Raw genomic sequence first — 27,986 nt, forward strand, 5'->3', positions numbered from 1 at the left:
TTCTCGCAATGGGGATCCTACTCTCCTGACGAAAAGGATGATGACAATGGCCCATCGAGTGGATGAAGTTGTGAGAGAACTGGGTAAATATAGCACGTCGGAGAGAGCAAAGCCACCCTGCTGGATGGAGCGGAGTGGCTGCCCCGACCAAAGGATTTGGAGTTAGCGGACGGGGAGTTTCCTGCAAAAAGGTAAGGGCAAGGATTCTAAGGAACGCCCTGCCATTAATGACTGGGTCCCAGAAGTTAACTAGTGCCGGGTGTTGGTTGTGCCTCTCGGAATTACTACCATTTGAATGTTAAATTGGCAGAGTTGATGAATTGCTTGTATTTTTTATTTTGACTTTTCTTTTTTGTTTTATTTTATTTTCGGGACTCCGAGACCCAGTGGAAACTTAATTGTTAATTTGTGAAGGACAAGATTCATGGTTTTTTTTTTTTTTTTGGAAATCTAAATGTAATATTTTCAGCATATTTTCCCCCTATCGTACTGAAAGAATATGAGAATACCAACGAGTGAAAAATGCGTGAAATTTTTATACTTTTTGTTGATTATTCTTTTTCTTGTTGACTGATGGGCTTAAAATTACACTGGTCCCAACAAGACTCTGGGCAGACCCTTGGCCCCCTCTAAGGGAACAAATCCAAGGATTCCATGAACAGACTATTAGTTGTGGTATTATTCTAATTATTATTAGTTTGATTTTATTATTCTACAAATGAATGATGCCTACCACGGATCCACCAGGACTGGAGAACGCTAACTAGTGTCGTGGACACCCTCGAAGGCTCGAACGCTAACTAACTGGTTCACTATTACAGCGACTAAAGTAACTGACTGACTGACTTGACTGCGATGGCCAGAGCTTCTGGAGAGACCCTGGACGGGTTTCAAGATGCTGCTTCTTCTTCCTCTTATTCTTCTACTTTTCGTCCCTTTTTTCTTTTTCTTTTTCCCTTTTTCTTTTTTTCCCCTTCTCTCTTTATCATTCGTCCTTCGTCCTCATTTTCTTCTACATTTATTTCTCTTTCCATTCGCCTTCTCCTTTCCTCTTTCATCCTCTATCTCAACTCTGTTCTTCCAAGTCTTCAATTCTTTCCTTCGCCGTTCCCCTCTTCTTAAACTAGACAAGCGTCTGTCTTTGCGTCGCTTTCCTCTCCTTTCCTTTCAATCGCCCCTTATCAATTAAACATCTATCAAATCACTTATCACGTCTCTCTATCACATTTGACGATCTCCTCTTAGCATCGATATCGGCGTGTAATCTCACTTCTCAATCCGGCTTTGGTTGCTCCTCGACTTACTCATCTCGCTATTTTTCTTGGCTCCGGCACTTCTCTGGAAGATAGTTGCTAGGGCTTATTATACCTGTCAGGGTGTTGATCCAATCCTCCTTCTATCTTCTGATCACTCCTTCATAACGCAACTCCGGGAATCCACCGGTTCAATTTTCAACTCCCTTTAAGAATCATTTATTTTTCCATCACCTATCGGAAGTGTTCGGTGGTGTCAACGACAGGGAGGGAAAGGAATATTTCTAAATCGTCTGCCAACGCTATTGTCCAGTCTTGAGGAGTGGAAGTATCGGGCTCTTTTTTATTATCCAGAACGTGGCAGGAGTCCCCGGGATTCTGTCCGGTTAAAATCGATTACTTCGCCAAGGAGGCCGAGTTCCACTGGGGTTTTGTCAGATCTGCATCCAAGTACCTGTCAATAGATCCGGTGCATGCTACACGAAGAAAGGACAAACATCCTCGAAGACATTTTTGTGAGTACTCCCGTTTGATAGCTTTTCTTTTCTATCTTGGGCCTTCGTGGAAATTAGGATCACATATCCCTGCTTCGTCGAGTATCACCAAAGGATGCGACAAGAACCATTTCAGCTAATCATCCCCAAAGTCGCCCAATACCAGATAATTCTAGCATAAATAATGGCTAGCTGCAAGGCAGGCTTCGTGTCCATATTAAACAATGATGACAATCCATCATTCACAGTACGATCAAGCCCCCGCCTGTCCAGGCACCACTCTACTTCATCATACCCTTATCCGTCAGAGCCACGGCGAGAGGCATCAAACTCATACCATCGCTATGGGTACGCACATTCAGACTCCTTCCCGGTGAACCGGCAACAGTTCGATCCCGTATCGGAAGCCGCGCAGCCTGCGTCCCCCGGATCGTCTGACTGCTCTTATGACTACATGAGCACCGGATCCGGTTATTATTATCAGCCTAGTCGTCAGGAACTCAATGTTTACCAAGCGCCGACAGCGGGAACCGCAACGACAACTGCTGAGAAAAGGCTCAGCGCCAACAGCGTGTCTGACCCTCCCTCCCCACCAGCATCGATCAGTGGATCTAGAGATGCAATGGCAACCAAAGTAAACCGCAAGAACAAATATCCATGCCCATTTGCTGCTAGTCACAACTGTTCCGCTACCTTCACGACATCAGGACATGCGGCACGCCATGGAAAGAAGCACACGGGCGAAAAAAGTGTACACTGCCCGATTTGCAACAAGGCTTTCACCCGAAAGGATAATATGAAGCAGCACATTCGAACCCATCGGACACACTCTGAAGATCGGCCAACGGGTGTGACGGAGAAGGACACTGATGCAAGTAACCGGTGGCGCGTCAGGAGGGACAGCCCCTTGTACAACCACCACCGATCCTCGAGCCAGACCCAAATGGATGGAAATGCCTACGACAGCATGACAACTATGAGATGAGCGCAAGTGACTATGTCAGCGTTTGCAGTCACTTGGAATGATGTCATCATGAATTTGATGAGACACACGTGTGAGGCGAACGTATATGAAGCAACCGAACCTTTTAGCAATCTCCCAGATTCGGGCCGTTGCGAGAGGTCAAACCTCCGCCATTCTTTGCCCTATCCTTGCTCTTCTTTCATTTTCCCATTTCACACGATCTCCGGGATGGTCTTTGATCTTCCTATGTTGGAGCAACTCGACAGGCGTTGAGGGTGACTGCTGTGCGGCACTCTCACTCGGTCACCAGTTTCACTTCTACCGTCTGAAAATGGCGGATAGAATTGGGATAGAATGGTTTTACCATGATATGAACAGACGAATGACTGGGCAGTAAAGTCCGGATTTTCTCATCTGTGTACCATTGGGAGAGGGCGATTCCTTTGTCATTTTCTTTTCTTTATTCTCTTCTTTTATTCTTTGGCATTTTCTCCTTTTCTGATGTTTGTTTAAGTCTATTGCATGGCTATTTTGGATCAGCCTATAAGCGTTTTTTTTTTTTTTTTTTTTTTTTTTTTTTTTTTTTTTTTTTTTTTTTTTTTTTTTTTTTTTTTTTTTTTTTTTTTTCCCTGTTTTTTCTTTGTGCCACGAGAAGTTCCAAGTTACGGCCAAGAAAGCCATTTTTTTTTTGATATGTATAGTATACCAACGATGTTAGGGGTCCATTGTGTAAGAGACCATGTCACATCGAAACGTGAATGAATTGATTGATATCCATACTGGAACGATTGTCTGTCCGCGGGTGTAGGTTGAAGTAGTACGATACGGGGAGACAGGCACGGAGATACCCCTACCGATCGATGGTCGAGCGTCTTGTGAATCACTGAGACCCCCAGGACAAACAAGGTTGAACCACGGCACGCAGTCCGAAACCATGGTTGTCAAACCAGGCGTCGGTCTAGGTCAGGAACAGATGGGTCCATCTATGGAGCCGATGTGATGGAGCTTGGCCTCCAGATTTGCCGATAACGTAGCCTCGATGAGGCGTAACGTGTTCAGGCAGACAACCATCGTTTCTTTTCATTCTGATTGCGTGAATGAATTGAGGCGAAGCGATATGATGTCAATGACTACTAGTGTTTTTGACTGGGCCTCTTGTCATTGCCAAATCAAAAGAGGATTGAACGTGATTCGGTTAGTCATCCAAGACGGGATCGCTGCCCAAGGCCCCAAACGGGTAAGGTGTTGTCTTCAGGGACATCCAGCGTAGTATTTTCAGGTGTGCATCAAATTGAGGGTCCGGCTCCACTGCTTCACTACCACCCTACTATGTGCTATACCATTCCTCTCGACACGGATGAATGGAACTGTATGAAACACATTGCTCATGATTATCCCTTGCACCAGACGGCTTATACCTCGAAGATCGAGCTTGGATGGTTTCAGCCTTACTGGAGCGAAACAGCGAGTCCTTCTATTAATACTGCCGTACTGCATATCCTGTCAGAGAGGTACCGCCCCTACGTCACTGACGTGCAGGTGCCCCGCCTCTTGCCACAATTTCTCCCGTGTACTTTTCTTCGATCTTCATTCTTACTTATTACTACTCTCTCTTCCCTCTTCAACGCATATCTCATTGTCTCACTTTCTCTCCTTTTTTTACTTCCCCTGACCTCATCCACATTCTTCTCCCCAAATCGTTGAACTTTGTAGGTGGCTTCTCCTGTATGATCGTCACCCCCACCGGTCTAGAGTTTATCTTCCCACTCTAGCCAAAACAATGGCGTACCACGACGAGGGTCATTACTACTCCCCCCGCGATCGCTATGCGCGCCCACCCAGTGTCTACTCGCAAGATTATTACGCCGGCGACGGTCCCTACAGTGGCAGTCGCCATGAAACGGGCGTCGTCCGACGGCACGACGGGAGCAACGAATCTCTTCCAGGAGATTATGGCTACGAATATGGATATGGTCTACCCCCTCAGTCTCGCCGCTCCAGGGTTTCCACCGTCAAAGAAGGTGTGCACAGGTCCCATTCCATGGGAGGCCGTGGTTCATATTACGATGATCCCGACTATCATCATTCGCGTCATAGTCGTCGTTCGAAACGTTATGACTACGATGATCCACGTATGTATTCTGTTTCTTGGGAGTGGAAAAAGGCCAAACTAGTGTGGCTGGGGTATACTCAACTAATCTTGTTGCAACAGGTGACCGTCACAGGCGCTCGCAGCGTTCTCCATCTAGCAGCCGATCGCCTCCCCGCAGACAGCGTAAATCCCTCTCGGAACAGGCCATGGAAGCCCTAGGTATGGGTTCTGCTGCCTCTTCGGCCTCCAAGCATCACGAGCACCGTCGCGGGCGTTCCCATGGCCATCATAGCCGGTCCTACTCTTATTCGCCTTCTCCGATTCGGAGCAGAAGCCGTCATCGCCGGGATCGGAGTGAACAGCGAATTGCTCAGGCCATGAAAGCAGCTATAACTGCAGGCGCAGTGGAAGCTTACCGTGTGCGCAAAGAACCCGGCGACTGGACGGGCGCGAAAGGCAAACGAATTCTCACTGCCGCTTTGACAGCGGGTGGTACTGATGGCCTTGTGGACCGCGATCCTAACAAACATTCCAAGCGCCATATTATCGAGTCTACACTGGCTGGTCTGGCTGCGAACCACCTTGTGAATGGCCCCCGGTCTCGGTCCCAGTCCAAGTCCCGCGGCCGCGAAAAGCATAAGAGTAAACTGCCTGATCTTGCCGCCGCTGGAGCCCTGGCCGCCGCTGGGAAGGAAGCGTACAATCGGTTTCGGTCCCGGTCCCGCCCACGTGGTCGGTCTCACTCGCGCGACAGCCAGGAAGATTCTCCGCGCCGGCCCAGAAAGCGGAGTAGGAGTGTTTCCGACTATATCAACCGGGGCATGGAAGCGTTAGGCCTTGAAAACAAGGAGAAGGACAAAGACGACCGGAGACGACATCGCGATCGACCCTCTCGCCGGGATGACTACTCGGACTATGACTCGGAGAGTGACTACGGATCTAGGCACCATGGGAGCTCAAGACGGACTCGGCATTCCAGAGATGTAGGTCGATCTCTAAACCCTGGCAATACTCAATCGCCATCCTCCCCTAGTTGGTCCGGAGCCTCAGGCGAAGAAGGCTATACTTACTGCGAGGATATAAACTCAAACTCGGAGATGGATTCTGACCTTGGAAGCAGTACCGATGAGGAACACCAGCGCAAAAAGCTGACGCGGAAGATGCTCCTAACTACCGGTCTGGCCACCGTAGCAACCATCCACGCCGCCCACGGATTACACGGAAGCATGGAAAAGCATAAGAAACGAGTCAAAATGGTCAAGGAGGGCGACATGTCCCCTGAAGAAGCACGCAAACGCAGGTTGAAAAACAATCTTGGCGACGCCGCGAGTGTAGGTCTCGCAACGCTGGGCATCAAAGGTGCAATCGACGAATGGAGACACGTCGACCATATGCGCAAACAGCGCAAAGATTTCCGAAAACAGTGCGATTCGAGACGAGAACGCCGCCGGGCTCAAAGTTACGGAGCCATGCCACGCCGATACACAATGTATCCCGACGAAATCGAAGAATATCCCGCCTCTGAACGTGGATCGAGAGGTCGGTCTATGTCGGTAGCCCAAGAAGTATGATTTACGAAAAAAAAAAAAAAAAACCTGAAATATGAAATTGAGATTGCCAATCTGTGTATGCTATAATTTATGACTGTATGATAATGATGGCCATGGCGGTGATGACCTTATGACTTTCTTTTGTTTGTTGCTTCATTTCATGTGCTTTGCAAGTTTATGTCTTTATGCAATTGGCTTTTGTCTCTATACGTCGAGTTTTGAATGTTATTTCGGGTAGCATGTTCCTTTTCCCTGCTCTCAGTACCCTCACACAGCGCTCTGCATACTTAGCATCCAACCTGCAAGCGAGTTAACCCTCTAGCACATATTACACGGTACAGAACCACCTCACCACAAGAAGATAGAATAGCTCACCAACCAAAACAACCCTGCTTATCCATCAAGCAAAGCCAACCTACTAATTAGCCCAAACCACACCCAGCATTCTACACCAAACATAGGTACCAAATCTCCACCAGAAACACAGACCCATGCATCCCAGATCCATTCACAAATGCGGAGTACATGCCGCATGCACTAGATAGATGACCTGAGATTAAAAACGGAGCATATGGCATGAGCCACGCCTCGAATAAAGTACCGTGGCTGGCGGGGTCCCGGGTCTCTGATTGGGTGTGGTTCAGAGTAAGATTTAAGTATATTAATATGCAGAGATTAGGGACGGCGGGGTCATTTGGATTAAATTACTGTGTGGCATTTATGGGAGAATAAATGAAGAAAGAATAAAAAAAAAGACTCTATGTACGACTCCGACGCACAACACCGGTATCCTTATCCCGTCCCGAGTAAGAAAGAGGAATCCAAAGCAAGAATGATGGGTTTCATGAAAGCGATTGAGGCAAAGTGATAGACCAAATAGGAACAATATGATGCGTAGATGCATGGACGAGGCACAACAGGTTTGGAATTGGGACGCTTTAACGATCAAATCCTAGTGCGAGGCAGAACAGAAACATGTGCGGTGAGATGCTGAAACTATAAGAAATGTTGCGGCTAGCTGTACAGTCCATCCGTCGGGGAAGAGCGCAAGGAAAGTGAGAAACATTTTTACAGGTGTCTTTTTTTTTTCCGGCTGGTATTAGGGTATGGCTATGTCAGGAAAGGAGCGAGCGGATTAGACCTAGTCTGGGACGGATGGCGGCCAAGGAGAGGAGGAGCTTCAAGGAATGTGTTTCTGGTTCAAACTCGGGAAGGTCAACGTTCGGCATTGAGATTCAACCAGCTCATATCTGAGTTGATGTTGTTGTTGTTGTTGTTGCGAGGGTCGCGCGGTGGGACGGGTTCGACGCTGTCGGGGATAAGCACGCTTGAGCCGCGCGTGTTCATGCGGGCATCGCGTAACGGGGTCACGAGCGAGGGCATGTCAGACGTGCTCGAGTTGTAATAGCTTGGATTATAGTAACTTCTGCTGTAGGTGCTGCTCGGGGGACGGCCAAGCCAGCTTTGTTGGGCACGTGACCCGTGGTCCTCGTAGTCCTCGACCGATTCGACGGTGATGTCACTGGCAGTGGAGATGCGAGCGGACTGGCTCTCGGGGATTGTGATGTATTGTCCATTTTTAGGTGACGTAGCATGCTCGGTGGTGGGGCTGCCACTCACGACACATCCCAACGGCTTCGGTGCTTCTAAGAAGTTGGTGTCCAGAGGCGTCAGGGTCTTCATCGGCCATGCAGTAGCGGTCGTGGCCGTCGAGTCAGGCCGGGCGGGCACAGCTGCCGGCGGAACCATCAGAGGCGCCGCACTGGTATCTTGGAAATACCTACCCCAGCCTTCACTCGTTTGCCGGTCTCCAGGATGGTTTCTGGGTAGTGAATCCTGGGCCTCGATGGCCTTGTCAAATTCACCTGGGCTGAGCTCCCTACTGGACTGAATGGTGCTCAAGGGACTCGGCTTGTGATCGAAACTGGGAGGGGCGCCGGCGGGCTTGGGCGACTTTTCCTCGCCGACATTGCCGGAGAAGATTGCAAGAGAGTCAACCGACGATGCCGCAAGCGGTGCAGGGCTCTTCGCCATCGGATATGCGGACCGAGTCAGCGGCTCGACACCGCGGTCCTGGAAGCTTAAGCGATCCTTGTCACCACCATTTTGACCCTGGGCAGCGCGCTTCTTCGCATCCTTCTTATGCTTCAGGATGAAGAGGATTACAATTAAAATGGCAGCAATTCCTACGATACCTCCAAGAGTGGCTCCAATGATCGTGCCAACATTGCTGCTCGAGGAGTCATCGCTGGCCGGGGCGCCGGAAGTCTCACTGGATCCGCTTGCCGTAGCGGTCGGCGTTGAGGTCGTCGTTCCAAGGATTTGTTGCGAGGTCTGTTCACCGTAAAAAAGCTTGGTTGCATTCACCCAACTGTTCGACGTTTGGTTGAAAATTGCCAAGGTGTCCGTGCCACTGCCGCTGGAGAGAACCACCAATCCATTGTTGCCCTGTGCCAGTGAGTAGTCTTTGCGCGTGGTGGTGGGCGCCAAAGAGTCGTCGTATGTTGGATAATCATCGAGAGTAATCCCCCTCTTGGTCGAGGATGATTCAGAGCTGTTTGACTTGTGAGCGGGGTTGCCGTCAGAATTGAGTAAGGTAATGCTGGTGACATTGTTGGGTGATGTGCTCATGTCGAAAGCTTCGAGAATTTTGCTGCCGTCGGTCCCATTGACAAGAGCGCATTGTACATCGTCCGACAGGGGTGTTGGGATGGTCACATCGGAGCTGTGCCAGCCTTGGATGAGATCGAACAAATGCACTTGATCCGGGGTCGTCAAACCACCAACCAGCGCAGCCTCCTTGTCGTTCCATGGTAGTAGTACGGGATTGTAAGCCGGGGATGCATCTGCGGCCGAGTATGCTGAAAGATTGTACGGCTCCTGGGTATTAATGGCAAACGTGTCCGACGACGCATCGGTTTGCTCACGTTGGTGGCCGCCGTAAATCAGAAGAGCGGAGGACGATTTGAGATAGACCGCTTTATGGGAGGTTCGATTGGCCATATTCCCGTTGACGCCGTCGATTGTCTTCCACTTTTTGTCTTTGAACGAGTATCGCTGTAACCCCGAGCTTACACCCTTGGAAGGCGTTCCTCCGATCACATAAAGCGCCTGCTGATCCTCGTTACCGTCCGTTCCTCCTGTAACGCAAGCGGCTTTGGAAACCGGTTGTCCCATAGGCAATTGCGTCCATGTCGCATTGCGTTCGAGTGCTATCGAAGCGAAACCGTTGGCTGAGTAAGTGTATAAAGTGTTGTCGTGAATGACGGAACAGTGGTCCTCCAATTTCACAGGAGGTTTGGGAACGATCATATCGAATGACAGAACGAGTGAGTTTCTTCGAGAAGACCAGCCGAAGAGAATCAGGTATTAACCAGCCGCCAGAGGTGTGGACACGGGCGGAAGGGTAGAGAACGAATGGAAGGTGACTGCCAGAGCACTATCTCATGGTCGAGGGTCGATTGATCGTTTGGGGCGCTGGGCCGTGAAGGTGTTTTCAACCCGTTACCAACCTGAATCAACCAGAGCGGTAGATTTGTCTTCGAATACGTCAAGATAGCGAGAGTTTTCTTTTTTTTCCTTTCTTCCCTTTTTTTTTTTTTACGAAACTTCCTTTCCCAGACCTATACGTGTGCGTGATACTATAAAAGGAGCGATTCGAACCAGGATCAGTTGGCGTTCACTGAAGGTAAGACCACCCCCACGATATACCTCAAAAAGGGATAGCTGTTGAGCAAAAATGAATGGCGACCTGTCTCGAAGTGATCAACAGAGAATTCAGGGGGAGAGGCGAGTTCGGAGTAATGCGCGATATCAAATCGGCAGTGAAGGTGAAGAAAAGCGAGCGACACGGTTCTCGAACGAACAGGAAACGAGGGAAGAGAGAGACAAAGGTGGGTTAGAAGGAAGAGAACAAAAGAGAGCAGCGCAGCCGAGCATCAGGAGAGAAAGATCAAATCGTGTCTGGATGGGTGCAGGGAGAAGGATGAAACAACGGAGGGCAGCTTAGACCAGCACTAGGGGCGGACTCACCCTAATCGTGATATTCTCCCAAGAAAACAATCAAATTGAACTCAACGTCATCTAGGCACTGGGAGAGGAAGGCCGAGAGAAAGACATGAACTGAATAGACTGAATCATTCAAACCGTGACCCTCCAAATTGAACCTGCCAGCACGTTCTCGATATACATGGATGTGGAAAAAGCAACGAAACGTGGAGAAAAAAAACCCATTGACGGTTGACGGCGACGGCAGAGGAGGGCACGCTAACGGTTAACAGGTCCTCGACACCTGAGGTGTGCATGTGGATCAATTGGGTGCGAAAGCCTAAGACGGCACTTATTTTATTTTACTTCACTTTACTTTACTTTTTTTTTTTTTTTACTTCGTATTTCTTCGGATCGCGTTGACACACAAACATTTTCTGGTTCGACGTGTCTCCCTCTCGAACGTCATCCTTACATGGGGATTTTGCGAAGGTGCCCTGCGGCAAGGGGATATCCACATCAAATTAAACATCAAAACAATTATTCCCCCCCCCCCCAATCTATACCGGAAATCCACTTGACCCGGTCCAGGTTACTCAGGGGTTCCATCCAATGGCTCGGGATGGTGTCATCCAGCCCACCGCATATCCATGGTTCTGTCGTTCTCCCGAAGTTTGGAATGATATCTCCCCCATTTTCCTTGTTTACTCCCCTTTTCTCCCGTCGTATAAAGTTCCAGAGCATATCCCAAGATTGAGAGGACTTCTATTGGAATTTTTTTTTTTTCTTTTTTTCTTTTTCTTTTGCCCTTCTTTCCTCTTTTTCCGACATTCCCTCTCGACAATACTACCCTTGCACCCCCTCCTCTAGGGCGAGGATGAACCGGACTAATGGTGGCTGACCAGAAAATTTCAATCCAATGATAATTTTCCATGGCGTAGTCGATTGATTAAAAGCCCGTGGCATTGGCCCCAGCGGCATCCTGGGCGAGGTGGTATTATATTAATCACCATGAGCAGAGCCAGTGAGGGACGGAGAACCCGCATGAAAATTCTTAAGGGCAGTGATGCGCAGGTGACCGACTTGATTGGTCTAGTAGTGGTCAGGAACAGGGCCAGCACGGGCCTCGGCTGCAGCCCATTTGTACGCATTACTACTCGTAGTAAGTATTCGTCCGAGAATCCTACCTCATAACGTGGGATCAATGCAGGTACTCTTTTGCTTCGCTTCCCCCCTGCGTAGCACCGGTCAGATGTCACTTGGATAATTTCCCCGTCACCATTCAAAGTTGCCACACATCATGAGATCCTTTTCCTAGCCCAGCTAGGCTTTTTCACCCGAAATTCTCTCTTTCTCTCTCGCTTGGGCCGACCTCCCGCCCAATGAAACCCCCTCGACCCAGTATTTTTCCATAAATAAACCGCCCGCCATGGTGGATGGTACGGTACCAGTGGTACAGACTGTACTAAGTTCAAACACACGGAGGACACTAAGCGGACAAGTACCGTCTTGACTTAGTTGCATCCTTCCCGTCCATACCCCCAGCCATGATTGGCCGGTACCCCTGCTTGGCTGGTCCCCACTTGTCCTTCAGCTACCGAATCGTGTCTGACGAACTGGACGTTGACCCACCGGCATCAGGTGGTTTTTACCTCAGGCCTGCCACTCAACTTACCGCAGTATACTACCTTGGTACCGCTGTTCATTGGAGGGTGAGAAGGATTCGATTCTGTTATCAATCTCAATCTTTTGGTATTTTCGCTTACGTGAATTAAGCATGATATTATCGGCCCAGAACGGTGTCTTTTTCACTCGATCTGTATATTACCTGGTTCGGAGGCTATGCCGTGATGAATTTGGGTTGGAATTCAACTTCGTGACTCGACGCAAGGAATAGATATAGAGCATTCCTTCATTCATATATAATTCTTTTGGTGAAAATAGTGTACTTCAGTAGGACGGTGAACCTATGTAGATATTCCCTAAAGGTAACATATTCATCCCGGCGGATGAATATATGCACATACACAAACATATATATAGCCCTAATGAAGTCAAATCTCCAAGAACGCCACCTCGTTTTCTTCTTGCCCTACCAACCAAAGTCCATACCTAAACTACCTGAACAAAAACCCAAAGCGGATCCCCAAGGGTCCTTAATTAAATCCTTTATAATGACCTCTTCCATAGTAAGTCATCTATGGAGATCCTTTAGTATGGCAGACGCACAAGACGTCCGCCTTCTCTCTATATACTTTGATACAGAATCTAGTTTAGCCAAGATTTTCCGAAGTTTCCACTGGACAAGAGACATCTTGGACTACGACAAATCTTCGCCGCTAGGACAGTGGTATTTAAAAAAATATGTTCTCGGTTCCTGGCTTTAATTAATATCTGGTCTAGCCAGACTCCTTGACGCCAGGACTCTCTGGCTGCAGAGTAAAGCGCCGCATACAAATGCTGCGTGATCCTAAAGTGGAACAAGCGTACTAATAACCGGGTGGCTGGTTTTCTCGAGTACATCCCCGCGGTGGTGTGAGTATTGAGAGCTCTGCCCTTGAGGCGTATTATACCTCACGTGTTACGCTACGCCACCAATTGTGCGTCCTTTCATGCGGCATGTTTATTGCCATGCCAAGTTTTAGACTGGAATACCCCAATTGAGGACGTGCAGGGTGTGCCTAGCACTGCTTGACACAGCCTGTTATCCAGCTTAGGACCAGCACCATTGGGCGCAACTAAGCGGAACTTTTACCTCATGGTTGCTGCAGTATATGACCAATGGTGCTCTATAATGTGCTGTACGTATCCTTCCTGTGTGGTACGGTACACATTGCGAGATACCCAGGGAGAAAGTCCAGGATTCTTCCTCGGCGCTAGCATGGCAGGACATATAATAGATAGGGCTGCGACAGGGTTATATGCTTATTCGGGCCCAGTATTATTTAATTTATTCTAAGTCTCTGAATCTTGGTGGATGGAGCAAAAAGTCTCTCAAATCGTTCAGGCTCGGGGAGCTACTTAGGGAAAGTCATTTGGTCGTTGTGCTGAGACATACCCTCTTTGGTTGTTGCTTTGGTCTGTATAATTTCCTGCCAACTATAGGGAAGCTGCTGACTGAATCTAGCGGGCAAGAAGCCCCAGAACGTGTTTACGGGCTTGGGTTCAAATGGTCTATGATGGCCCCGCAGTACCATAATACTACTGTTGTTATAGCTGCAGCGCACCCCAATGTCCAGACTGGTGGCGGGACATGGAATAGATGGTTTCTGTCAGACATTGCTCTCTTGGCTGCCTGACTGAAGGGCCTAGGGCCAAATAAACTATGACCCATAGCGGATGAAGCTGGGGTATCATAGATTGGCTTCTTTGAGGGGCTTGTTTAAATGGGGCTACCACCGCCCAGTTTGACGGACTTCGAACCGGTCCTCGATCTGGAGTGCCATATTGTCATTCCTAATGGGAAGATTTTATAGCACAAAGGAAGTGGCGGGTGGTCTTGTAGAAAACCTTTGTTGCTGCTGACTGTTGTGGCTGTCAAGAGGAAGGCCAGAACGGGGGCACTGGGATTGGGGGTCCTACTGGGGGAGGTCCTGGAGGAGGTTCCGAAGGCAACAGTTTCGACATAGGGCTTATAAGAAGCCGGAATCGGTTGGAGTAAACCTCCAATTTGAAACTTCGCTTATCTGGGAGACGAAGAGGAAGTGAAGGATAGACCAACTATATATACTCTTCTATCATGATTCCCCAAAGAGCACGAGTGCCCTCTCAATCATGGAGATAAAAAGACGTGATAAATTTAACCGTGATCTAGTTGAACTCCTTGCTTATATAGGTGAGTTTTACAATATCCAGCCACTTTGTACACTAATTGCTAACTAATGACTAGGAATAGTTGTCAATGCTAGACTTTATATCAGAGACGGAGAAAATGCGGGTGTCTTCGGTCTTCTATCAGATGGCTCCGCGTTCCATCTACCGAGTCTTCAATGTCATGAAGTTAAAACAATAAAAACCATTATTGAAGGTAATGGTAGCTAACTTCAGAGCATGATGTACACCGTGCACACGGTGCATTGGGAAAGGGGTTGAGTCATCTACACGATCAAAGGCGTCGTATCGGAGTATATCATCCCGGAGAAGTATATATGGAATAGAAACAAGGGATCTCAAAGCGTATTCTTGTTCTGACACAGGCACACAATATGTACCAGCTGACAGGTAATCAGGGCCCCTCTGTATTTGGGTCATCATTCGAGGCCTTCAATGCAAACAGAGTTGAAGGAGAGGTGGCTGCCGTTGGTGTCCGTGAACGACTCAGCAAGAAAACAGCTGCTAGACTTCGAGCACCAACTCTCTGCAACGGCGGTTGACGGCGAAGAGTCAAAAGAGATCCTCCGAACAGAAGACCAAATGCTACCAGAGCAGATATAAACTCTCCCAAAAGTACACGCATGGACACTGACGAACACTTGCAACATCTTATGCTAGGTACAACACTTATTACCGTTCTAGGAAGGAGGAAATAGGTTAAATAGCACATCCTAGAGAAGATATGATAGAACAACTCCCTCCAACAGTCTTTCCTGCATTTTTTACTGAATATTATTGCTTCCGAAGCGAATGCAATAGCTAGTCGTCCAACAAATTGTGAACTAGTCAACAGGCTTTGTTGTTTTGCAGTGTTGATTTCTTTTCTGACTTCTTGACTACTAGTACTTGTCCTATATTACGCGAACGGACTGTCAACAGGCTTCGTAGCTATCTCGTTACATTTATTGCCTTATGTTTAAGGCTCAATCGCTCGCATTATTCTCGTCGCCATGAGTACATGGCTTTTCTTCGCTGAGTGGAATTGTTGTCCCTCGTACCTTATCAATGACACAATCTGTTCCATACAATCAAAATGCAAGCAGACAAGAGAAATGGTTGAATTTACCGAGATCCTAGTAAGCAATCTTAAGACACGATAGTTAGCATGACTTGCCCGCGGAGTGTTTGAGACACGCAATCCTAATGCAAAGCTCACACAACCCACTTTGACCCATAAGATGGACCAAGCCCCTTCGGTGGAGCTTCTTAGCATAACTGGCATATAAGGAAAGGTAGAAGGCACAGTTTCTGGAGTCCTTACATAAGAAAGATATTTTCTTCTTCATACGTAGTGGCGGTTACTGCTGTCATGATTTGAGGGGTATGATTATCCACTAGATTCCGAACTTACCCTCTATATCATGGAATGTGTTGCTGGAATCCATTAGCAACGACCTGAACTCACCTTGATTTTGAGGACGCCATCGTACTGTTTATTTCCATATATATATTCCCATCAGCCAATCCGCCTGTTGTAGTGAAGTATAGAATGGAAAAATATCAAACCTACTTTCTATCTAAGACTGTGGAGTCAACTTTTGATCAATATAGGGACTTCAGGTGATACTACTCATTGCTCCAAAGCTACGCGATTCCTCAGCATTCACTACTAGTCCAAGCAACCTTCGTTCTTCACATACGTTACTTTAAATGCCCTTGTTTCCATCTCTTCTGGACAGCTGTCGAGAGGGCACAACACGGTCTTAGACAACGTAACCAAAGGAAGGGACAATATACGACGCTTTCCATGTAGTTGTTTAATAAGGCCAAAAGAAACCTCTTTCGCATCGGTCTTAGAACTAACACTGGCGCATAAGGTATGCCTGGACAGAATATGTAGTCTCAGCTCGCTAGATTAGTCTCCACGCCCCACTCTGGAGAGATTTGGCAATTTCTACTGAAGATCAACCTGTACGCTTTTGCATGAGAACTCAGCACATTTGCAGATGACTCTAAGTAGAGCAGAAATCCATAAGTATGGATCATTCAACCTTCTGCGCATCTCGCTGCGCCTGTTTGAAAACCCCCCCCCAGCCCGGCGGCTATACCGGCAGGTATTTAATGCTTGTCCTGCTTCAGCTGAGCCATACTTGCACATCGTCAGCTGAACTACAGGCAAACTTACTCTGCCGATCGCGATCCAATTGCTTGGGCCCCTCAATGGGGCAGAAAGAGTCTTTCCCAGCTTGAACCTTAATTCTCAGCCAGCCAGCATATAAGCAGGCCATATTCCCAGAGTTCCGAGAAGGGCTCAGCAACCACATACACAGTTGATATTTCTCTACGAAAAATACAGTTCCCGGTGCGGGCTTTCTGATTCCTTTCCAAATCCTTCCCCAAAGATTATCCGCCAATCCCACAACCTATAGCCATGGCAACAGGCGTAGTGAAATGGTGGAACTCCGAGAAAGGGTTTGGCTTTATCCAGCCAGACGACGGCTCGCCAGATATTTTTGTCCATTTCAGTGAACTTCAAGTATGTACGGCATAATTGAGAAAGGAAACATTTGGATGATAGCGTGCTAAAAGATAACCCTTCTTGTTTTAGTCCGGGCAGAATGGTCTAGAGGAGAATCAAAGGGTCGAGTTCGAAGTGGAACAGGGAACAAGGGGACCTCAAGCTGTTGGGGTCAGATTGATTGAGTAGGCGATGTCTTCCATAGATGCGTTTTTATGTGTATGTCCAACGCCTTCTGTCATGGTTCAAGTTGCACAAGATGAACCTTTGGCTCGTTCGTGGTCTGTCCGCTGCGCTAGATACGTGGCGCGGGGTAATCGGTGTAGATATATGATACATCATGTCCTTGGCCATGTTCCAGTGGGGATAACTAGAATGACAACATTGACCCCGTGTAGCAAGAACCACGAATGCAAAGATAGTATCCAGCTCAGCCCAAGTAGATCGTAGCCGAAGCGTGACTCTAGAGGGGTGTCAAAGCGACAACGCATCCAGAGGAAGTTTTTCACTTCCATCTGGGAATCCACAATTCCGGTGTAGGATCAACCGTCTCAATAGGTTCACACACGAGCCTCCCACCACAACCTTGCGACAAAGCACTCTAGTCAAAGGTGTAGCCCGGCCTAGCCAGTACAAATCGCAGACTATCTCGTGCTGACGGTACCATCCATGGCTGAAACTCATCTGCACATATATAATCGTAGTATTCAAACCCCACTTTCTCCATTACCCGACCCGAAGCCGGATTCTCGGTGTCACAACGTCCTATCAACCGATAGTGTTCGGGGTAGGTCTTCCAGAACAACTCCGTGAACGCGAGTAGTGCTTCAGTCGCGAATCCAAGCCCCCATGCAGATCGGTGGATAGTATAGTGGACGTCGGGCACCTGATCGAGTCTATAGACACCTATATAGCCGATGAAACCTCCAGGTACGAGAACACCGTCACTATCTGTACTGTCGCTATCTGTGGCTTCTGTGCACTGTGACCTATCAATTGTCTTGGGATCCAGGTCCTGGCGGAGGAGGATTGCGTATGTATCTTGCGTAGGGTCGACACTCCATATTCTTGATAACAAATCTTTTTCTGCTTCCTCTATTGAGGTGAATGGCTTGGGACTGTTCCATTTCTCAATTTCCCAATCGGACCGCACCGAAAAATAACCTGGCAGATGGTCTGTGGATAAGGGGACCAGCTCAAGTCGGGTTGATTGCATAATGTGAGGTTGAAGATGGTGGTGGGGGACTGGGACTCTGAGAATGTAGTTCGATTAGATTTCGCTGCCAGCATTCGTTACAATAGGACAATGCCCAGCGCTTTTAAAATCCAGGAACCCTAGGTTATACGTAGCAGAGCCACAAATTGCGAAAAAAGGCAGAGTGATCGCCACTTACCGACGGTGTATAAAGTGGGTAAGCTGGAGATTTGCACTGCCACGGATCAGCCCCGTGAAAATGTTGGTCTTCAGCTGGATACCCGACCATGAATGATCTACGTACTTATTAGGCATGCATGAGCACTCTTTAGCATGTTCGTGCAAAAGCGGTGTGTACTGGCGTGTGGCCATGAGTCACTTATATCTATCTAAAAGCGAATTTCTGACACGTCTTAAATAGAGGCGTCGGTCCCTCCGTGAGGCAATGCAGCAGAGAAATTGTTCTTCCTGTGGATAGTGTTCTGGCCTTGATCACTTGAGAGGAGCCATAAAGACTGGATATGGCGTCGATGGGTGCCCATCTCGGCTTTGAGCATCCATTTATAAATTTGGCCAAGTATATTCCGGTGTCCTGAGTGGTAGGACATAATACAGGTGGGGATTAATATCGTTGCCACAGTAGGATCCACTTCACGATCTTTCAGGCCCTGCATGGACACTGTAGCACATTTTTGGGTCTGCATATGAGAGTTGACAAGACCCTGTGTCATTGATTTGCTTCAGATTTGTGCATATATAGAGCTCTATATTATATACCATGAAGAGGAAGCTGATTAGAATTCGGAAGATCGGTTGGATAAATGAAGAATAGGAATTATCAAATCACACCGAACCCTCTGTAGTACGGATTAGACAAAGGCAACATGGTTCATGATCATTATTTTGTTGGGATTAGTTCTACCTAATTTTGATATAGACTGCATCGACGGCCATCCCATGGTATGTACCCATAGCCCACATATAAATTGAACACACAACTCTTTACCTTTCCAGTGAATACCCAGCCTATCATGCCTGACCCGACTTCCAGGCATGTGCTCTCTGTAGCAGCTTGGACAGGTTGGCCGCTGATTGATCGTCGGCCGGGAACACGTAGTCCATGTATTCCTCGTACCGGTCGTCGTCCAACTTGCGACGCTTCTTGACACGACGCGGCATCTGCTTCTCGATCTTGTCGATGTCCTCGGGAGACCCATGTGTATGTTCGAATGACCGCCAGGCATTGAGGAGTTCCACACGCTGCACAAAATTAGAACCAAGACTTCCCTCTTCCCATATATCAAGGCACAACTTACCTCTTCCTTGAGTTCCTTTTCTTTGAACACCTTGTGTGCACGGTTGAAGATCGCCCGAGCGCGCCGTTTTGCCTCGTCGCTGACTGGCCGTTCCTCCTCCTCTTCTTCCTCTTCCTCGTCTTCCGGTATATTGATCTCGAACCGGGCATAATTGATCCACACCTTGACGTGGTCGGTCTTCTCCAGAAGACGCTCGTAGAGCTGCCGGACTCTGTCATACTCGCCTTCGTATTCCTCGAAATCGATGTATGACTTCCACACCAGCTCGGGCATATCCAGAGTCGGTTGGTCAATTCCCAACTCAAAGATGGCCCGCGCACGATCGCTATCATCGAGACCCCGCTCCAGCTCGGCATACTGGATCCAGGACTGACTGTTGGAGGGATTCCACTCGATCTGCTTCTCGAACAGTGTCCGGCACCGTACAAACTCGAAAAGCTGGCGCTCGAGATCGATGTAGCCTCTGAAGAGCTTGTCCTTGGGACACATACCGATCGCCTGACCCAATGTCTTGCGGGCGGTTTGGAGCTCCATCTGGCGGATTTCAAACTGGGCTTTCATAAGCCATATCTTGGCAAATGTGAACTTTTTGTGTGGAATGAGCTTCAAGCATTCGTTATAGATTTGACGAGCACGTTCCGCATCTTTGGCTTCCATTTCTTCCCAGATGGCATAGAATATCCAGAGATAAATATAACGTCTCCAGTGCCGCTTCTCCTGTGACGGAGGAATCTGTGCAATGGCCCGTTCGTATGTGTCACGTACCCGCTCAGGGTCACCGGAGGTCTCTTCAAGGCGAGTAAAGTCAAACCAAATGTCGTAGTTCCGAGGGTTCTCCTTGAGCTGCTCCTCGTACTGGACTCGGCGTTTGGAAAGAATGACATCCTCAACACCCTCCCTATCACCAAACTGCTTCTCGAATGTAGTATAGGCTTTGTGCAATGTGATGGATTTAGAGCGGGGAAGTCGATCAAGAGCATATTTGTAAATAGCACGTGCACGCTCATACTCCTTCATCTTCGCCTCGAACTTGGCATAGGCGATAAAAAGCTTCTCATCCATGAAGTCTTCACCCAGCGCTTCAACTCCTGCACCGTAGACCTCTCTCACCAGATCACTAGTCCCGTATTCCTCCTCAAACCGAGCCCACTTGATCCAGTTCCTCGGTTCAGGATGAACAATCGTGAAACGTTGGAAGATATTGCGCGCCCTCTCGAATTCATTGTACCGCTTCTCGAGCTTGATATACGCACTCCATGCTCCCTCCTCCGGCTCCCATGACATCCATCGCTCAAAGACCTGCCGTGTACCTGGGATATTCCCCAAAGTCTCTTCCATATAAACATACTTGTACCAGAGCTTATCGACACGGGGCAATATCGTCACCGCACGGTCGAGCAAGTTCCTCGCATGGTTGATATTCCTGTTTCGCATCTCCGCTTCGATGTATCGGATCCACAGTGGTACTGAGGTCGGGAGAACGTCCAACGCTCGCTCGAAGATAGAACGCGCCCGGCGGAATTCCTTCTGCTCAAGTTCCCATGCTGCATAGCGCATCCAGTTGTTCATGTTAATCCGGTTTCGGCGAACATAGTCCTCGAACTCCTTTCTCTTGCGACCTTGATACTCGTGCAATTCTTCCAAGTCGGCAAATCGCTGCGTCGGGGCCTGCAACGCGGGTTCCTGCCGGTCGACAGCCTCACGGAGCAGTTGCTCCGCTGAGATCTGGATCGGCGCAGCGGCCTTGTTCTTGACCCTGGGAGGGCCGCGAGACGACTCCATGGTGAAGTGAGATTATATCAAGCAGGTAAGCTGTCGGCGACGCGTATTCGGACGGGGTGTTGGGTAGAGCACACTACCCAAGTTGACTTTAGGAGCACCGTGTACCTCCTCCAGAAGCCAATGGCCTAGAAATTAGCTTCTAACCGACCGCGCGGTATCGGAACAACTCCAAGTCAGATGTCGTTGCTACTGAGTCGACTTTTGGTTCTGCTAGCCAAGAGTCGGAAAAGCTGCATGTCAGGTTCGCAGCGCCACCCGAGATCAGCTCTGGAGGTGGATGACTAAGCACATGACCGAAATGGAAAAGCAACTCGGCGACGGCGTCGAAAGTTCATTCAACCACCACTTCACCTTATTCATAGTTCACCTCCTGGTCGTGTTGCAGCTCGCTCATCATGTCTACTGCTGAGGAGCTCTTGAGGGATTTTGAATCGGACGACGAGGACTTCCAGGCGGGCGAGGGAGTCGAGGAAGATGTGGACGAAGAGCAGCAGCACCTACAAAAAGCTGGCTCTGAGGTCACCAATGAGTTCGAGGTCGCCCTCTCCACCGGTGACGAGCTTACTCGCCTACACAAAGTTTTGCGCGATCACTACTCGGTCAGATTTCCGGAATTAGAAACCCTTGTTACGAGTCCGATCGACTACGCGAAGACAGTCGCTATCTTAAAAAATGGCCCGCTCAACGATATCAAAGCTATCTCCTCATCGGCCGACAATATGGTCGGAGAGCCGCTCAAGTCTATCTTAGATGGCCCCTCATTGATGGTTGTTTCTGTGGAGGGTACCACCACTAGAGGACGTGAAATGACCGAGTCGGAATTGAAGACGGTGCTCGATACTTGCGAGAGGATTTTGAAGTTGGATCGAGAGCGGAAGGCGCTCACGGAAAGCATCCAGTCTCGCATCACGCAGATCGCCCCCAATCTAGCAGCCTTGATCGGACCAGAGACAGCAGCTCAGTTCCTTAACCAGACCGGAGGACTACGTGAACTCGCTAAGATCCCGGCGTGCAATCTAGGTGCTCAAGGCAACAAGAGAACCGAAGGGTTAGGCTTTGCTACGAATATTGGCGTCAGATCGCGGGGGTTTCTTTACAATTCGGAACTGATCCAGGGTGTCCCAGATGACTTGAAACGCCAGGCGATCCGTATTGTCTCAGCTAAGATGGTCCTTGCTACCCGTGCGGATGTATCCAACTTTAGCCCCGACGGATCGCTAGGCGAAGATCTGAAACAACAATGCTTCACGCGGCTAGAGAAACTGACTGAGCCTCCTCCGAACTCTGGAGTGAAGGCCCTTCCCGCTCCCGATGACAAGCCAGCCCGTAAGCGAGGTGGTAGGAGAGCTAGAAAGGCGAAGGAAGCAGTTGCTATGACAGAAATTCGCAAAGCCCAGAATCGGATGGCCTTCGGTAAGGAAGAAGCGGAAGTCGGTTACGGTACAGGTGAAGGAACAGTTGGATTGGGAATGCTCGGCCAGCAGAATGATGGACGGGTTCGAGCAACTCAGATCGATAACAGGACTCGAGCCAAACTCAGCAAGTCGAACAAAGGCTGGGGAACCGCGACTCCTGTCAGTGGCACGGCTTCGTCTCTCCGTGGGTTCAGCTCTGGGGTTGGCGGAACGGCAAGTGTTCTACAAGCCAAAGGTCTTCGCTCTTCCGGCATTGGTACTTCGCTGGGCGGCAGCGGAACGGCTAGTACCATCGCCTTTACGCCGGTGCAGGGACTTGAGCTCGTTGACCCCAAGGTACAGGCAGAGTTGAGCCGCAAACGTAAGGCAGAGGAAGACCGATGGTTCAAGTCGGGTACTTTTACACAGGTTGGCGGTAGCCAAAGCCACAATAACTCTTCACAGAAGGATAATGGAGGTTTCAAGGTGCCACCGATTCCTCCACAGAAGAAGGTCGATACAGGCGATGGTAAGATGGGCCCTCCGCCGCTGCCCTTAAAGCGATAGTGGGGCTTCCATTTATTTTTTTTCCTGAGCATCTTAAGAAAGGCGTTTTTGAGATTGGGGATCCGTTCGGAATTCGCATGATACCATCGACCAATGTATGATAACCTCGAGACAATTCAAAGCTCGAAGAGAATGAAATGTAATAGAGCTATTGCTTCAGATTTCCACCTATGAATCCCTTGTATTTGTCTCGGGAGGCTGTCGGATAACCCTGGCCGTGCCACGTGCCGATTGCCAGGTACCATGGAACTGGTGACGAAATACTCCGGGTCAGACGTAAAATTCTGAGCAGATGGCGTGCTAGTCCCAAAGTTTCGCCGCTAGAACATAGTTCCGGAACGTCAGATTCACGTTCAAGCGTTGTAAAACTAAAGATACACTCATAAAGAATGATTTACTTGGCTCAATGCCTGGTATTTTGTTCATGATTATGTTTCTGCAAGCAGTCCGGGGACATCTTTGCCCTAACGACGCCAAAACGGGGGCGCTAAGCATAAAGTTGCTTTAGTTGAAAATCCCCCGGGAAGCGACGGCCCAATGGTGACCCGTCTTGCCGAATGGGCCTCAGGCAGTCTCGACAGGGTATTGCGTGCTTTGAAGGGGAGCTCGCTCAATACCGCCCCTTTCCCCGGGGGGCGTTTGAGATATATAGGTGACGTTTCGTAGACTTTTCCCATTTGTCTCCCCTTTTCCTTCGTTTTCGAGCAAAAGTCTGTCCTTTCCCAGCATCCTCTGGCTTCGTTGATACCCCATTGGCATTCCGCATCTCACCCCAGCCCTAATTTTCCCCAAAGTGACTACCCCAAAGACAAAGAGAAAGAAAATAAAAGAGACCTCCCAATGGCCCCAGTGGAAATAGGCAAGCCGGTCTTCGGCGTAGACAGCCCCAAACCCAGCACAACCCAACATCCATCTCTGTACGACCACACCCTGATCACCACCGACTTCGATGCCCTCAAATTCCACGCCGCGGCATCCCTGCAGCTCCAATTCGGCCATCCCCACGAAACAGCAGCACTGCAAAGTGACCTGCTCATCACATCACCGTATAACGACCCCAAACACCTCCTGGATCTCAAAACCCTCGACACACCCAACCAATTGCTCGCCAAAGCCCTCACAATCCTCACACCCATCCGTGATGACTACGCTACGGCGCCGTACACGGAATCATTCAATTGGCAAGCCGTATTTGATTTCCTGCGGGACTTGGCCCAGAAGAGTGGGCATCGGTGGCAGACGCAGCATTTCTACGTGGTTGTTTTCCGGTCCCGGCTCCAAGCCGACATCGATAACCAGCGGCTGCATGATTTGGATGCCTATTCGCATCAGGAGGCTGTTGCCAGCGGGGGGTTGCTGAAGTATTGGTTTGGGACGAAGGATGGGGAGAGGAGGAATCTGGCTACTTGTGAGTTACTTTATTTTTTCTAGTATTTTCTAGGCACAATTGCTGATGATGATACTAGGTCTCTGGCGGAGTCGCAATGATGCCAGGCTGGGAGGTACCGGGCCTTGGCATAAGAAGGCACGCGGTGCTGCAAGAGAGATGTACGAGAATATCACTTTTACCACCCTGAAATTGGTGATTGAAGATGATGTTCGGTCGTGGAGTGTTACGGACTGGACGGATGAGGATGAGTGAGAAGCGGTAATGGTTGCGTTATTTGAGATACCATAGAAGGGTTTGTGGTTTTTGGCTTGGGTATTGGTGTTTCTAGAGCGTTTATACTAGCATGTTCGATCATGGTTATATAGCAATTAAGTCCTTTTTGTGCAATATTTCTACTCTTGAGCTGTGGTTATGATTATGGTTCGTGTTTAGACTTAAGATTTTGGGCTGTTAGCGTACCGTAGCCGGAAGAACTTTATCTATACCATGAAAAATGGAGAAAACAGGGAACGATTCGAACTACACGTCGAGAAAAAAAAAATTAGAACTATAATGCAGATGAGGGAGGAACGTGGCGAGGGATTTATTGCAACAGGAGGGGAAAGAAGTAAGTAGTAGGTTCATCAGATCACATAATTCTCAACTAAAATGAGATGTTCTGCGCGCGGCCCGAGCACATGGTTAGTTCGCGTCGCTTCATCCAAACATCCGCTGAGTAGACAAGAATATCTTCCGTAACCATTATCTGGGATGATTATTAATTGAGAAGGCTGGATTTGATAATGCAGGTCGAATTGAATTTCACCCCTGCCGAAGAGACCAGGGGCTAAGACGAAGCTGGAAATTTTACACGACTTGAAGTTCTCAGCAGGCGTGATGAGATGACCGCAGGGATGATTGACACCATCCACGACACACTTGCACAGCAATCATTGTTCGGTCTTGCTCAATGATCTTATCAATACGAGATCTGCTGGGATGTTTCACGATTCGCTATTGGTAAAGATGGAAATGTAAGCCTGCCACGTGAGAGGAATTGAATTTCATGGCGAGACGGAGTAAATTCTAACAGCAATCAGGGGGGGTTTTAGTCGTCAAGATTTAAGCTTATGATACTATTGCGGGGATGAGTGTCGCCATTCTCAGCTGGAGCATATGCTCGGGTTCAGAAGTTGAGCCAATAGACACCATACAGCCACTGGACACTGGCGATGATATCCTCGTCTAGGCCTATCAGACTTCCCGATAGCGTCATTCGATGCCGAACTGAGCATTGTGTGGGGTGACACTTAACAGCATCTGGCGGACATAAAGTGTTTTGTTTCACAAAATTATAAATGTAGCTTAAGTCGGCATAGACAATCCATGGATGTTCGCGGCCCTTGTCATCTACACTCTGTTATCCTCTTCTTCCGCATTTCCTCTCTTTCCCCGCAGGCCAGACAGGAAAGCTACAAACCTGCCCAATGGGTCTACCATTTTGGCACGATAGAGAAAAGGATGCCGGCATCTCCGTCCGGGAACGTAACACCTCCCAGGAGAGTACGATTCAAGATGGTGCCGTCAAATATACAGCGGCAGAAGGTGTCAATTCCACCAGTGTGACCTACCAAGATGCCAGTGGTGCACCCGTGGAGACGGATTCGCCGTTGGGATACTCCGTTAGCTTTTGGACAAGTCTCTGCCTGAATATCAATCAAATGGTCGGAACTGGTATCTTTTCAACACGTGAGTAGGTCCCAACACCTCATTTCGACCCTCATACTTATGTCTCCGAAGCGGCCACTATCCTTAAGGGTGTCGGCTCCGTTGGCCTTTCCATGATATACTGGTTCATAGGATATCTGCTCGCCCAAAGCACTCTTGCGGTGTACCTGGAGCTGGCATCATACTTTCCCAGTCGTTCTGGGTCGGAAGTCGTGTATCTTGAGCAGGCTTTCCCAAAGCCTGCATACTTATTTCCTACAGTGTTTGCAGCGAAACATGTTATCTTTTCTTTTGGGAGTAGCAACTCCATCGTCTTTGCCCAGTATGTCTTTGGAATTGCCGGCTCACAGTACACAAACTGGCAGTTGAAAGGTGTCGCGGTGGCTGCATATACCGTTGCAACTTTAGGTTGGTGCATCGAATACACACAGTACCCGGCTATTTGACTGATGAGAAATGCAGTTGTGAGTTCCAGCACCAAATGGTCACTGAGAGTCGTTGTCTGGTTTGGATTCGTCAAGATTGCAACCCTAGTATTGTATGTCGTGCACACTGCAAATATGGCCTAGTCCACCAGCTCACCTATCATCATAGGATCTCAATCGCGGGATTGGTCGTGCTCGGCGGGCATACAAAGGTCGAAGACCCGATGATCAACTGGCATGATGCCTGGAAAGGGACATCATCGGCAAGCGCCTACGGTGCTACTAATGCCATGGTCAAAATTATCTTTTCTTACGCCGGCTATACTAACGCTTTTAGTGTGGTTAATGAAATCAAGGTTTGCTGGTAATCCTCCAAGCGTCAGGATAATGAAACCTAATGATGTATACAGAATCCCATCAAAACACTTCGCTGGAGCGCTCCATTTTCATTAATCCTCGTCACATCACTCTATATCCTTGTGAACGTCGCCTACTTCTCTGCCGCCTCGAGGGAAGAAATCCTGAACTCAAAGCAAATCGCCGCAGGAATCTTCTTCAAAAAGATCTTTGGCACCAATGGGGCGGCCCGCGCGCTGAATGTACTCATTTGCATAAGCGCATTTGGTAATCTGATGGCTGTTATGGTTAGCTTTTCCAGAATGCTCCGAGAGACTGGAAGGTGAGATATCTAGCCTAGTCCCCCGAACTACTAGGCATCTCTTGTAGATCCATTTAGCAAACATGCTAATTATTTGGACTATAGGCAAGGTATACTTCCCTGGCCTAGGTTCTGGACTTCTACGAGGCCGTTTGGAACACCCCTAGGGCCTTATCTCGTCCAGTGGGCCATGACTGTTATCATGATTCTTGCCCCTCCTGCTGGAGATGCCTTCAACTTCGGTCTGTGCCTCTCAATAACCCTCCTCAGATGATTCTCAGACTGACAAGAGTGATCGAATAGTTGTCGACCTCTCCGTATACCCTACGAGTATCTTCAACTTCCTCTTAGTGACCGGACTCTTATTAATCCGCTGGCGCCGCAGCAAGCTCAATCTCCCTAGACCCGAGTTTCGATCCTGGGCAATTGCGATCGGGTTTGCACTGCTGGCGAACCTCTACTTGCTTGCTGCCCCATGGTACCCGCCCATAGGGGGTGCAACCGGTGGAGACGTTAGCTTTTGGTACGGCACATATATGGTAGTCGGCATTGGACTGTAAGTACTCATCTTGCACCTCACTGATATGCTCTGTTTGATTGACGTATAATTCAGACTTGCTGCCTGTGGCGTATACTACTACATATGGATCACGCTGCTTCCCAAATATAAAGGGTATGAGTTTCGACAGACCGTGTTGGAGTTTGACGACGGGTCTGTTACGCATAACCTGGTCAAAGTTCCTGTCGCAGAGCTGGCGAGCTGGGATGCGGAGCATGATGCCGTTGGTCGTCTGCGCCATCGGACAACATACCAGAGCAGTACTGATGTCGATGAAAATAAGTCAAGTGAGCAAAGGAATGTCTCTCAAAGTGCATGATAG

General features: G+C 48.7%; 11 protein-coding genes across 11 annotated transcripts; 7 read left to right on the forward strand and 4 right to left on the reverse strand.

Moving 5' to 3' along the window:
- Positions 1-1,495: 1,495 nt before the first annotated feature.
- BDV37DRAFT_67727 (C2H2-type zinc finger protein) lies at positions 1,496-2,902 on the forward strand. Its single transcript, XM_032091043.1, has 2 exons — positions 1,496-1,768; positions 1,900-2,902. Exon 2 carries the CDS (start codon positions 1,932-1,934, stop codon positions 2,730-2,732), a length of 801 nt encoding a protein of 266 aa, XP_031943448.1. The 5' UTR covers positions 1,496-1,768; positions 1,900-1,931; the 3' UTR covers positions 2,733-2,902.
- A 1,334-nt stretch (positions 2,903-4,236) lies between these two features.
- BDV37DRAFT_67660 (uncharacterized protein) lies at positions 4,237-6,723 on the forward strand. The gene is made up of 2 exons (XM_032091041.1): positions 4,237-4,843; positions 4,924-6,723. Exons 1-2 carry the CDS (start codon positions 4,492-4,494, stop codon positions 6,372-6,374), a joined length of 1,803 nt encoding a protein of 600 aa, XP_031943449.1. The 5' UTR covers positions 4,237-4,491; the 3' UTR covers positions 6,375-6,723.
- A 689-nt stretch (positions 6,724-7,412) lies between these two features.
- BDV37DRAFT_67713 (uncharacterized protein) lies at positions 7,413-9,936 on the reverse strand. Its single transcript, XM_032091042.1, has one exon. The coding sequence runs from the start codon at positions 9,663-9,665 to the stop codon at positions 7,569-7,571; it is 2,097 nt and encodes a 698-aa protein (XP_031943450.1). The 5' UTR covers positions 9,666-9,936; the 3' UTR covers positions 7,413-7,568.
- BDV37DRAFT_67754 (uncharacterized protein) lies at positions 9,852-10,426 on the forward strand. Its single transcript, XM_032091044.1, has 2 exons — positions 9,852-10,008; positions 10,065-10,426. Exon 2 carries the CDS (start codon positions 10,093-10,095, stop codon positions 10,360-10,362), a length of 270 nt encoding a protein of 89 aa, XP_031943451.1. The 5' UTR covers positions 9,852-10,008; positions 10,065-10,092; the 3' UTR covers positions 10,363-10,426.
- Positions 10,427-12,994: 2,568 nt separating this feature from the next.
- On the forward strand, positions 12,995-13,725 carry BDV37DRAFT_67784 (uncharacterized protein). The gene has a single exon (XM_032091045.1). The coding sequence runs from the start codon at positions 13,262-13,264 to the stop codon at positions 13,637-13,639; it is 378 nt and encodes a 125-aa protein (XP_031943452.1). The 5' UTR covers positions 12,995-13,261; the 3' UTR covers positions 13,640-13,725.
- A 214-nt stretch (positions 13,726-13,939) lies between these two features.
- BDV37DRAFT_243274 (uncharacterized protein) lies at positions 13,940-15,075 on the reverse strand. The gene has a single exon (XM_032081412.1). The coding sequence runs from the start codon at positions 14,881-14,883 to the stop codon at positions 14,566-14,568; it is 318 nt and encodes a 105-aa protein (XP_031943453.1). The 5' UTR covers positions 14,884-15,075; the 3' UTR covers positions 13,940-14,565.
- Positions 15,076-17,196: 2,121 nt separating this feature from the next.
- Positions 17,197-18,083, reverse strand: BDV37DRAFT_67818 (GNAT family N-acetyltransferase). The gene has a single exon (XM_032091046.1). The coding sequence runs from the start codon at positions 17,885-17,887 to the stop codon at positions 17,273-17,275; it is 615 nt and encodes a 204-aa protein (XP_031943454.1). The 5' UTR covers positions 17,888-18,083; the 3' UTR covers positions 17,197-17,272.
- Positions 18,084-18,755: 672 nt separating this feature from the next.
- On the reverse strand, positions 18,756-21,319 carry clf1 (putative cell cycle control protein (Cwf4)). The gene is made up of 2 exons (XM_032081413.1): positions 19,183-21,319; positions 18,756-19,126 (listed from the first exon to the last, which is right to left on the reverse strand). The coding sequence occupies exons 1-2, from the start codon at positions 20,962-20,964 to the stop codon at positions 18,896-18,898; spliced, it is 2,013 nt and encodes a 670-aa protein (XP_031943455.1). The 5' UTR covers positions 20,965-21,319; the 3' UTR covers positions 18,756-18,895.
- Positions 21,320-23,168, forward strand: BDV37DRAFT_243280 (U4/U6-U5 snRNP complex subunit PRP31). Its single transcript, XM_032081414.1, has one exon. It carries the CDS (start codon positions 21,360-21,362, stop codon positions 22,923-22,925), a length of 1,566 nt encoding a protein of 521 aa, XP_031943456.1. The 5' UTR covers positions 21,320-21,359; the 3' UTR covers positions 22,926-23,168.
- A 388-nt stretch (positions 23,169-23,556) lies between these two features.
- BDV37DRAFT_243282 (uncharacterized protein) lies at positions 23,557-24,698 on the forward strand. The gene is made up of 2 exons (XM_032081415.1): positions 23,557-24,333; positions 24,392-24,698. Exons 1-2 carry the CDS (start codon positions 23,766-23,768, stop codon positions 24,565-24,567), a joined length of 744 nt encoding a protein of 247 aa, XP_031943457.1. The 5' UTR covers positions 23,557-23,765; the 3' UTR covers positions 24,568-24,698.
- A 1,083-nt stretch (positions 24,699-25,781) lies between these two features.
- BDV37DRAFT_292374 (high affinity methionine permease) lies at positions 25,782-27,983 on the forward strand (the record flags this gene model as incomplete). The annotated part of the gene is made up of 8 exons (XM_032089170.1): positions 25,782-26,043; positions 26,095-26,430; positions 26,485-26,560; positions 26,617-26,803; positions 26,858-27,126; positions 27,211-27,347; positions 27,409-27,661; positions 27,719-27,983. The coding sequence occupies 8 exons, from the start codon at positions 25,782-25,784 to the stop codon at positions 27,981-27,983; spliced, it is 1,785 nt and encodes a 594-aa protein (XP_031943458.1).
- Positions 27,984-27,986: the final 3 nt, after the last annotated feature.

The sequence above is a fragment of the Aspergillus pseudonomiae genome, assembly GCF_009193645.1.
Source record: "Aspergillus pseudonomiae strain CBS 119388 unplaced genomic scaffold BDV37scaffold_18, whole genome shotgun sequence".
Taxonomy (NCBI): Eukaryota; Fungi; Ascomycota; class Eurotiomycetes; order Eurotiales; family Aspergillaceae; genus Aspergillus; species Aspergillus pseudonomiae.

Bases quoted from the DNA above. Each gene is read 5' to 3' on its own strand.
- BDV37DRAFT_243282 (XM_032081415.1), top strand. From the start codon at position 23,766: ATGGCCCCAGTGGAAATAGGCAAGCCGGTCTTCGGCGTAGACAGCCCC. The intron at 24,334-24,391 runs GTGAGTTACTTT...TGATGATACTAG, and splicing joins GAGGAGGAATCTGGCTACTT to GTCTCTGGCGGAGTCGCAAT.
- BDV37DRAFT_67818 (XM_032091046.1), bottom strand. From the start codon at position 17,887: ATGCAATCAACCCGACTTGAGCTGGTCCCCTTATCCACAGACCATCTG.
- BDV37DRAFT_243274 (XM_032081412.1), bottom strand. From the start codon at position 14,883: ATGTGCTATTTAACCTATTTCCTCCTTCCTAGAACGGTAATAAGTGTT.
- clf1 (XM_032081413.1), bottom strand. From the start codon at position 20,964: ATGGAGTCGTCTCGCGGCCCTCCCAGGGTCAAGAACAAGGCCGCTGCG. The intron at 19,127-19,182 runs GTAAGTTGTGCC...AATTTTGTGCAG, and splicing joins AAAAGGAACTCAAGGAAGAG to CGTGTGGAACTCCTCAATGC.
- BDV37DRAFT_67754 (XM_032091044.1), top strand. From the start codon at position 10,093: ATGAATGGCGACCTGTCTCGAAGTGATCAACAGAGAATTCAGGGGGAG.
- BDV37DRAFT_67727 (XM_032091043.1), top strand. From the start codon at position 1,932: ATGGCTAGCTGCAAGGCAGGCTTCGTGTCCATATTAAACAATGATGAC.
- BDV37DRAFT_67713 (XM_032091042.1), bottom strand. From the start codon at position 9,665: ATGATCGTTCCCAAACCTCCTGTGAAATTGGAGGACCACTGTTCCGTC.
- BDV37DRAFT_67660 (XM_032091041.1), top strand. From the start codon at position 4,492: ATGGCGTACCACGACGAGGGTCATTACTACTCCCCCCGCGATCGCTAT. The intron at 4,844-4,923 runs GTATGTATTCTG...TTGTTGCAACAG, and splicing joins TTATGACTACGATGATCCAC to GTGACCGTCACAGGCGCTCG.
- BDV37DRAFT_243280 (XM_032081414.1), top strand. From the start codon at position 21,360: ATGTCTACTGCTGAGGAGCTCTTGAGGGATTTTGAATCGGACGACGAG.
- BDV37DRAFT_67784 (XM_032091045.1), top strand. From the start codon at position 13,262: ATGCTTATTCGGGCCCAGTATTATTTAATTTATTCTAAGTCTCTGAAT.